Raw genomic sequence first — 10,656 nt, 5'->3', positions numbered from 1 at the left:
CACGCCACACATAGCCGGGAGGAGCTCATGCAATGTTCAAAAAATCGTTCGAGATATCGATTAATCAGCCGATTTATCGTGAATCGGATGGTAACCGATAAGATTTTGAAATATCTGCTAATTTATCGTCCGCGCCGATATTTTGTCCGATTTTCGGTATAATAGCCAATATTTCGCCTGGTTTTTAGTGTGATGGCCGATATTTCGGCCGATTTTAAGTGGAATTTCAGTGAAATTCTATCTCGCAGTCAATATTTTCGTCTTATAGTATGGTAAAACCGTGCATCCGCTTCAATTATGCATTTTTATTGATTCAAATGCAAGGAATCAAGTTAATACTTATGTTCGGTGCTCTAATATTATTTTTACATAACATATAATCGAAAATTTAGTGCCAAAAACTATGATTTACAAAAACTAAGCCGATAAATGGCTGACCAATAAAATCGATTAATCAGCTGATAAGCGATTAATCTCCATATTGAAGTCAACCGATAAGTTAACGATTAACGTTTTCTTAAACATTGAGCTCATGCCTAGCTAGAAACTCAAGCTAGACGTCTAGGCCAAGCTGTATCGATTTGTATGTGTACCTAAATCGAGTGTGCCAGTATGTATGAGAGGAATGTAATAAGGGCGACATATCTGCGCGCCCAAATTGTACTCCTACCGCTCCTCTCTCGTTCTCCCCGAACCTTCTCCCTCGAGTCCCCAGATCTTGGGACGGTTTGCCCATCCCCTCTCCTCCCTAGCGGTGTCCGGTGGCGAGTAGGGCGATGGTCCCCACCCTGTACAATTGTAGTAGTAGTTAGGGTTGTTTCCTCGTCGTTTTAGGCTCTATGTCCGTATCCTGGAGTGCTTTGCCGGTGCTCATGAGCCGAGTCCGACGACCTAGGGCGGTGTTCTTCTTCCTCGCAGTGTTTCCGTGGTTGGAGATGGAGGGCAGGGATGGGATGCACTGCAGGCATCTCCATTATCAGTAAGGCTCTGGTTCTTATGTTATATCCCGATAATTTGGCTGGTTTTTGTTTGCTCTTCTTCGGGTCTCCATGGTGGAGGAAGGAAGAAGTGCAAGAATACTTTCGACACTGGGAGCTCATCATTGGCGGCGCATTGTCGGCCCAGGGCTGCTATTCCGCCGATTCTCATAGCCGAAGGGAGGCTGCTTCAGTTGGCTATTGGCAACTCATCTTCAACCTCCAGGCCAGAACGCCATTTCGAAGGCCCATCATCAGCTTCAACGCAGCGTTCAGCATCAACTCTGACCCAAGTGGTCTCATCCCCGGTGTCGGAGGAGATGGCTGCGCCTCGAGGCTTCGTCTGCGTGGTGGAGAAGGACTGGATTGTATTCCTCTTCTGAGGACCCACTGACGATAATAAAGCAGTGTCTCCAAGTCCTTCAGGACCTTCCTTGGTTCAAAAAAAAAAAGTTTGTATGAGAGGCCACGCTCTGGAGAAATGACTTTCTACCGTGTAAGCGTGCACAGTATATATATATGCGCGCATGGTTTCACCGTATTTCATTGCGTGCCAATTCGTGCAGTTTTTTGCGGTTTTGTAAAACATGACAAAACTTGGTGAAACATTTCAACGCAAATCTTGAAGCACCAAATCATGGAGTGAAACATGCACGGTATAAACGCCGCGATCCCTCTGCCCTGTCTATGAGCAGAGCGTGTCTTAATCCTGATGAGTCATTCAACCTCCGTAGCATGCATGATTGTAATTCATTGAGCAAGGTCGGCATAAATATATTAAGCTCTTTTCTGGTGCCATGCTAAGCAGAGGGGATGCATGTGCAATTTTAGAATCGTCCAGTGCTTCTCCTCACCGACGCCCTCTGTTCTTTCTGTACGTGTGCCTGAGACAACTAGCATAGTGCATAGGTTGTACTTACTCTGCAAAAAAGCTCTAATGGAGGAGATGAGAAACACTGGAAAGGCCATTACCTGCTCCCTCGAACTCGATAATACAACGCTATCAAGGGATTACGTTACCAACTCCCTCATCGATCCTTGTTTTGCATGTTTGCAGTTCGGCTTCTTCCTATAAATACCTGATCATTCCTCTGAACTTCTCATCCAAACCAGCTCATTTAGCTAGCCGTGGTGTGCCATCTCTAGTGTGATCGAGCGAGAAGAAGATGGCGTTGCATTGGACCAGCGGTCTCGCGGTCGCCGTGACGGCGGCGCTCGCCGTGTCGGTGCTCTTCCCTACGGGCGTCGCGGGCCACCCGCTCCCTCCTGCAACAGGCATGTTATTCCCGCAGTTCTACCAGCACACGTGCCCGCAGCTGCAGGAGGTGGTGAGCGCCATCGTGGCCAAGGAGCACGCCAAGGACCCCCGCATGGCGGCGTCGCTGGTCCGGCTGCACTTCCACGACTGCTTCGTGCAGGGCTGCGACGCGTCGGTGCTGCTCGACGCCGACGGCAGCGGCAGGTTCCAGACCGAGAAGCGGTCCAACCCGAACCGCGACTCGCTGAGGGGCTACGAGGTCATCGACGAGATCAAGGCCGCCCTCGAGCACGCCTGCCCGCACACCGTCTCCTGCGCCGACATCGTCGCCGTCGCCGCCAGGGACTCCACCGTCCTGGTATGCAACAATTTCATCGGCTAACAATGCATACAATGCAGCATCGTTTCATTCCCTCGAAAACATTTTTTCTTACTTTGATGAACCCGGCCGATCGATCGAGCAGACGGGCGGACCGGGCTGGGAGGTGCCACTGGGGAGGAGGGACTCGCTCACCGCCAGCTTGAGCGGCTCCAACAACCTCATCCCTGCTCCCAACGACACCCTCCCCACCATCACCGCCAAGTTCCACAACCAGGGACTTGACATCGTCGACCTCGTCGCTCTCTCAGGTATGCATGTTAATTGTTGCAGGTGTTTGATTGCCATTCCGAATGGATATGAACAGGGTTAAGAACATAAAGTAAGTAAGTAACATGTGCTTCATGCAATGAACAATCCAGGGGCACACACCATCGGAGACTCGCGCTGCGTCAGCTTCCGGCAGCGTCTGTACAACCAGAACAACGACGGGCGCCCGGACCCGACGCTGAACCCGGCCTACGCGGCGAAGCTGCGCGGGCGGTGCCCCAAGTCCGGTGGCGACCAGATCCTCTTCGCGCTCGACCCGGCCACCCAGTTCCGGTTCGACAACCAGTACTACAAGAACATCCTGGCCATGAACGGCCTGCTCAACTCCGACGAGGTCCTGCTCACGCAGAGCCACGAGACCATGGAACTCGTCAAGAGCTACGCCGCCAGCAACGAGCTCTTCTTCGACCACTTCGCCAAGTCCATGGTCAAGATGGGCAACATCTCGCCGCTCACCGGGCACAGCGGCGAGATCAGGAAGATCTGCAGGAGGATCAACCACCACTAGGCAGATCAAGGGACTCTGTCTGAAGCTGGTGATGATTTCAGCGTGTTTCTCGCTTCTTGGTTTGCAATGTTCCTTTCAAGTGTAAACGTATGTGTGATTATTGCATTTTGCTCTTCGTGTTGCACCGTAACGGTTGCAATCGTGCTTTTTTTTTCTCCATCTTTCGGTTGTTCATATTTCATTGTGCAATGTGCTACACTTGTACCAGGAAATGATCCAATAAAATGTTTATCACTTGTCCATGTCACTTGTTCAACTAAGAGTAGAGTTCTGTTTTCATGCAAAATTTACCATGCTGTGCTGTGACTTGTGAGAAATGACAACTGAAATACCGTTACCATGAATGGAGACAAATTGTCTCTTTATTTTACAGGTTCAAGAGCTTTATTAATTACTCGATAAGATTACAATCACTCGGAATAGTATTAGCAAGAAAACCTGGGTATAGTTAATCCACAAACATCTCCTCCTGTTAGAACTATTGCTTAAGCTAGGTAAAGATGAGCCGCGTTATTAGCACCACGCCCCAACAAAACTAGTGCTTAAGCTAGGTAAAACTCGTCTAATCTCAGCTACTTGCTGGCAAACCACCATGATCTCCAATCTATTCTGAGAGTCATCATTGCAAATATTGATCACTTCCTTATTTTTCATCGCTCTCTAAACATGTGTAAAACCCCTCTATGCCGCTAGGGTAGCCCCATCTTTGATTGCAAGTGCCTCCATGGTTCGTGCATCGGCAATATTTTCATACCATCTTGCTTGCGCTCTGAGAAGTTTACCTTGATGGTCTCGGATAACCAACACAGTGCCACTTGCCATCGTGTATTTACTGAAAGAGGCATTAGTATTGATCTCGAACACACCTTGACCAGGTGCCTTCCAATAGTCTTTCTTCCGGGGTAGTTTCTTCCCCTTCTCTTTCCCAATCTGAGCAAGATTCAGTGTAGTTTACATCACCCATCTAACAGAATTTGTCACTGATCTTACGCCTTCACCATGGCGTCGGGCATTTCTCTCGGACCATATCGACCAGCAACCACACACCATCTTCGCTGCATCTTCTTCCTTAATTAGTTTAGTATCAACCATGTCCATCGCCCAAGACTTTGGATGAAGCATGGGAATCTTTACACCACAAAGCTACCTTCATATCTTCCCAAAATAGACGTGCCCAGGTGCACTCGAAAAATGCATGAAAATGGATTCTCGCTCGACGCCACATGCTTCACAATGCGCAATTCTATCCATGTGTCGATGCTTAAAATCTTGTCTAGCAGGCACGAGTTTTTTAATCACCCGCCAACAGAACGACCTAATCTTTGGTGGTACCGGCATTCACCACAACTTATTCCAACATTGATTAGTGTCCTCTCCACAACTAGAAGCTTGTTGGCTGCCATGATGCCATGATTCTATACGTTGAGCGAACAGAGAAAACACCATTTCTTTCATACGTCCAAGCCTACTAATCCTCAACAAATCTACCAAGAGGAATTTGAAAGATAGCTCTCTTGGATGTGGTTTGTTAATACTGAGTGGTTACAGCTATACCGCGGAAGATGGAAAAGATTTAGGGCAAGGCGTGGGGGTTAGGGTGTGGGTTCTGGGGGACTTGCGGACAGAGGAAGATGGAAAAGATTAGGGCAAGGTATGGTTGACTAGTAGTCGTGGTGGCTTGGGAAGGGTGGGGTGAGAAGACAACGCGGTAGGGACGTCGATCGCTGATACGTCTCAAATGTATCTATAATTTTAGATGCTCCATGCTAGTTTTACACCAATTCATATATGTTTTGCTTACACTTCGTTGCAATTTTACAAGATTTCCGGCACTAACCTATTAACAAGATGCCACAGTGCCAGTTTCTCGTTTTCTGCTATTTTTGTATTTCGTAAAAGTTGTACAGGAAATATTCTCGGAATTGGACAAAACAAAAGCCGAAGTCAATATTTTACCGAAACGAAGACGAAATCCGGAGGGGGGTCGAAGAGGCACAACAGGGCGCCCAAACCACCCCTAGGCGCGGCCTGGACCTGGCCCGCGCCTAGGGTAGGTGTGGGGCCACCAGGCACCCACCGACCTAAATCCTCCGCCTATTTATACATTTTCTCGGGAAAACCCTGAATATACAAGCCTCCGCCCACGAAAAGTTCCATAACTCCGTCGCCGTCGCAGACAAGATCCGAGGGACAGAAGTCTCTGTTCTAGCACCCTGCCGGGATGGGAAATTGCCCCCGGAGCTATCTCCATCGACTCCACTGCCATCTCCATCATCGTTGCTGACTCCCACGATGAGGAGTGAGTAGTTCTTCCTCGGGGCTAAGGGCTCTACCGGTAGCTATGTGGTTTATCTCTCTCTCCCATGGTGTGATATTTATGTGACCATGAGCTTTGTAATCTAGATGTCGTTATGCTATTCAAGTGGATTTTACTTATGTGATCTCCGGAGACTCATTGTCCCACGTGTGTAAAGGTGACGGTGTGTGCACCGTGTGGATCTCTTAGGCTATATTTCATAGAATACTTGTTCACTGAATTATGATTTGAGTTGAATGTATCTATGAATTTGTGGTGTGTTAGTACCTCCTATGAATGCTGAAAGTTCAGCGTGGGGTGTTCATTAGTACTTGAGAATACATTTTTAAGGTTTGCTTTTGCAGCCCTACGCGGTGAATTAGTGTTCGTCATCCAACCGAAGAGTAGTTCAGAGTAGCATAGTGAAGTGCTTATATTTATATTCCTTTATGATATCATTGTTGAGAGTGACCACTAGTGAAAGTATGATCCCTAGACCTTGTTTCCAAACATCGAATCACCGTTTATTTACTTTTTTACTGCATATTTATTTGCTGCCATATTTATTTCAGATTGTTATTACCACTCATATTCATCCATATCACTTGCATTTTACTATCTCTTCACCGAACTAGTGCACATATACATCTGACAAGTGTATTGGGTGTGTTGGGGATACAAGAGACTTCTTGTATGTTAATTGCAGGGTTGCTTGAGAGGGATATCTTTGACCTCTACCTCCCTGAGTTCGATAAACCTTGGGTAATCCACTTAAGGGAAACTTGTTGTTGTTCTACAAACCTCTGCACTTGGAGGACCAACACTGTCTACAAGAATAGAAGCGTGCGTAGACATCAGTCGCGGAAGGACCATGGCGATTAGGAATGGTGATGCCGAACCTTTGTGATGTACAAACATAAATGTTGTGCATTCTAGTTGGTTCGCTAGCACCATCTCTGAGATTTGTGTGACCAATGCAAGTATGAGACCCCAAATATGTTCATTTTGTATCTTTTTTCTTTCAATGTCCTATGATTAAAATGTGGCACGATCTAAGGCAAGGGGTTCTCTATAGACCTTGTCCAATGTGCACGCACATTGCTTGTGCACTTGAATTGTTTTGTGGAGAATCCCTTTGCCTTGTGTGTGCACTAAGTATGAGGCACCATCTTGTTGATGTTCATTCATGCGCTATTGTTATCCATAAGCCTTGTCATATAGTGCCATGTCCTACGCGCAATCAAATTGATTGTGCATCTTTCTTGGTACTATGGAACGATCTCTTTGCCTTATGTGTGCTACATTGTATGAGACATCATTTGTGTTATTCTTCCTTCCTAATAACCCATGATTAAACTATGGCACTTCATAATCATAGGGTTGGTGTGATTGGACCACAAGCTTTGTACAAGCATATTGTTTATGCATTCCTTCTGGTTCCAGACGTCCCAACTCTACCGATGTATGTGCTCCTTATTCCGAGGCATTTTATGTGTAGGCAATGCTACTCGGCGTTTTGGCGGAGGTTCCTCAAGAGGAGGGGTCAAGCAAAAGGCCAAGAGGAAGGCTGACCAACGTTGTCCACTTCCATGAGAAGGTCTCCCTGGAGCACTTCATCAAGGTGATCTTCCAGCCTACTATGGGCATGCTGCCAATCCCTAAGGCCTTCAGGCCATTCTTCGGTAAGATCCAAGGTTTAAAATAGCGCGCTATTTCTCCGCTAATACCACACAATAGAATATTTGGAGGGTCTACGCAAAATTTTAGTAATTTTGTTCGCTATGCCGCTATTTGTGAAATAGCATGATATATCGTGCTAAAACTTCATAGCGTTAGCGCGCTATTTTTCCAAGCAAAGTTACTTTCACTTTTTCGTGGTGATGAAGTGCAATATGTTGGTTCCTCTTCTAGATTAGAACTTAATATCGCTAATTCTGATGATTCTTAATAAATAATTTATACTATGTTGTTGCCTTGTGGAATACTGATGTTAGCCTTATGAAAAATTCGAGATCTATTTGTTGTATGTGGCTATGTATGTATGATTCAATCATTTTTTGGACTAAATATCCAACATTTTTAGCGAAATCCTTTATTTTTAGACTATATTTGATATATTTTTTCAAAACGCTATTTCAAATAGCACGCAATTAGCATGATATAACGTTCATAGCGTTTGAAGGAGACCAACGCTATTTCATTTAGCACGCTATTTTAAATCTTGATCCCATTGACGATCACCCTCAAGACCTACACCAGATGCAATTGGGACGTCAAGACGAGGATGGTGTATAGACAAGCCATCCTCGATCAAGGTTGGCCAGATTTTCCATTGCACACGGTATGAGGATTAGCTACTTCGTGACATTCCGACCGTGTATAGAGTGGTCATCTTCAACTACTCGTGCCGTGAGGTGATGACGAAGTGCCTTAACCATGGAGATGTGATGTCTACGCACGCTTCTATTCCTGTAGACAGTGTTGGGCCTCCAAGAGCAGAGGTTTGTAGAACAGCAGCAAGTTTCCCTTAAGTGAATCACCCAAGGTTTATCGAACTCAGGGAGGTAGAGGTCAAAGATATCCCTCTCAAGCAACCCCGCAATTACGATACAAGAAGTCTCTTGTGTCCCCAACACACCTAATACACTTGTCAGATGTATAGGTGCACTAGTTCGGCGAAGAGATAGTGAAATACAAGTAATATGGATGAATATGAGTGGTAATAGCAATCTAAAATAAATATGGCAGCAAGTAAACATGTAACAGAACTTGTTGAAAACGGAGTTTCAATGCTTAGAAACAAGGCCTAGGGATCATACTTTCACTAGTGGACACTCTCAACATTGATCACATAACTGAATAAACAAATACTACTTTCTCTACACTCTCTTGTTGGATGACAAACACCATTCATTGTGTAGGGCTACAAGAGCTCCCTCAAGCCGGAGTTAACAAGCTCCACAACATTCGGTGTTCATATTTAAGTAACCTTAGAGTGCATAATAGACCATTGCAATTATACCGAGTACTAACATAGCATGCACACTGTCACCGTCAGGCTATGAAAGGGGGAATAGATCGCATCAATACTATCATAGTAATAGTTGACTTCATAATCTACAAGAGATCACAATCATAACCTACGCCAAGTACTACATGATGCACACACCGTCAACATTACATCATGAAGGAGGAATAGAATACTTTAATAACATCACTAGAGTAGCACATAGATGATATTCAACTAGATCACAAAGCTCATGATCACATAAAGATCACACGGGAGAGAGAGATGAACCACATAGCTATGGTACAGCCCTTAGCCTCGGGGGAGAACTACTCCCTCCTCATCATGGGAGACAGCAACGGCGATGAAGATGGCGGTGGTGTCGATGGAGATGACTCCGGGGGCAATTCCCCGTCCCGGCAGGGTGCGGAACGGAGACTTCGTCCCCGAAACGGAGTTTCGTGATGGCGGCGGCGTCCCTGGAGTCTTTCTGGAGTTTCGTCAATCGGTGTCGAAGTTTTAGGTCACGAAGGCTTAAATAGGCGAAGAGGCGGAGTCGGAAGGGCCCTGGTGGAGCCACACCATAGGGGGCGCCCCCACCCCCTTGGCCACGCCGCCTTGTGGGGTGGGGCCCCCCTGGCTCCTCTCTGGCCCCTCTTCGGTGCTCTGGAAGCTTCCGGGAAAAATAAGATATTGGGCGTTGATTTCGTCCGATTCCGAGAATATTTCCTTTGTAGGATTTCTGAAACCAAAAACAACAGAAAACAACAACTGGCTCTTCGGCATCTTGTTAATAGGTTAGTGCCGGAAAATGCGTAAATATGACATAAAGTGTGTATAAAACATGTGAGTATCATCATAAAAGTAGCATGGAACATAAGAAATTATAGATACGTTTGAGACGTATCAAGCATCCCCAAGCTTAGTTCCTACTCGCCCTCGAGTAGGTAAACGATAACAAGGATAATTTCTGAAGTGACATGCTATCATAATCTTGATCAATACTATTGTAAAGCATATGAGATGAATGCAGCGATTCGAAGCAATGGTAAAGACAATGAGTAAACAACTGAACCATATAACAAAGACTTTTCATGAATAATACTTTCAAGACAAGCATCAATAAGACTTGCATAAGAGTTAACTCATAAAGCAATAAATTCTTAGTATAAAGCTTTGAAACAACACAAAGGAAGATATAAGTTTCAGCAGTTGCTTTCAACTTCAACATGTTTATCTCATGGATAATTGTCAACACAAAGTAATATAACAAGTGCAATAGGTAAACATGTAAGAATCAATGCACACGGTTGACACAAGTGTTTTCTTCTAAGATAGAAAGAAGTAGGTAAACTGACTCAACAATAAAGTAGAAGATAGGCCCTTCGCAGAGGGAAGCATGGATTACTATTTTTGTGCTAGAGCTTTTCATTTTGAAAACATAGAAACAATTTTATCAACGGTAGTAATAAATCATATGTGTTATGCATAATACATCTTATAAGTTGCAAGCCTCATGCATAGATTACCAATAGTGCTCGCACCTTGTCCTAATTAGCTTGGATTAACACGGATTATCATTGCATAACATATGTTTCAACCAAGTTTCACAAAGGGGTACCTCTATGCCGCCTGTACAAAGGTCTAAGGAGAAATATCGTATTTGATTTCTCGTTTTTGATTATTCTCAACTTAGACATCCATACCGGGACAACATAGACAACAGATAATGGACTCCTCTTTAATGCATAAGCATTCAATCAACAGATAATATTCTCATAAGAGATTGAGGATTAATTGTCCAAACTGAAACTTCCACCATGATTCATGGCTTTAGTTAGCGGCCCAATGTTCTTCTCTAACAATATGCATACTCAAACCATTTGATCATGAAAATCGCCCTTACTTCAGACAAGACGAACATGCATAGCAACTCACATGATATTCAACAAAGGTGTAAT

The 10,656-nt window shown here is 45.0% G+C and overlaps 1 protein-coding gene across 1 annotated transcript; it reads left to right on the top strand.

The window, feature by feature from the left end:
• The first annotated feature begins 2,143 nt into the window (after positions 1-2,143).
• On the top strand, positions 2,144-3,392 carry LOC124679243 (peroxidase 72-like). Its single transcript, XM_047215041.1, has 3 exons — positions 2,144-2,593; positions 2,700-2,865; positions 2,977-3,392. Exons 1-3 carry the CDS (start codon positions 2,144-2,146, stop codon positions 3,390-3,392), a joined length of 1,032 nt encoding a protein of 343 aa, XP_047070997.1.
• Positions 3,393-10,656: the final 7,264 nt, after the last annotated feature.

Source organism: Lolium rigidum, chromosome 7 (genome assembly GCF_022539505.1).
Source record: "Lolium rigidum isolate FL_2022 chromosome 7, APGP_CSIRO_Lrig_0.1, whole genome shotgun sequence".
Taxonomy (NCBI): Eukaryota; Viridiplantae; Streptophyta; class Magnoliopsida; order Poales; family Poaceae; genus Lolium; species Lolium rigidum.
This window is presented reverse-complemented; position numbering and strand designations above follow the sequence as displayed.

Bases quoted from the DNA above. Each gene is read 5' to 3' on its own strand.
- LOC124679243 (XM_047215041.1), top strand. From the start codon at position 2,144: ATGGCGTTGCATTGGACCAGCGGTCTCGCGGTCGCCGTGACGGCGGCG. The intron at 2,594-2,699 runs GTATGCAACAAT...TCGATCGAGCAG, and splicing joins CCAGGGACTCCACCGTCCTG to ACGGGCGGACCGGGCTGGGA. The intron at 2,866-2,976 runs GTATGCATGTTA...TGAACAATCCAG, and splicing joins CGACCTCGTCGCTCTCTCAG to GGGCACACACCATCGGAGAC.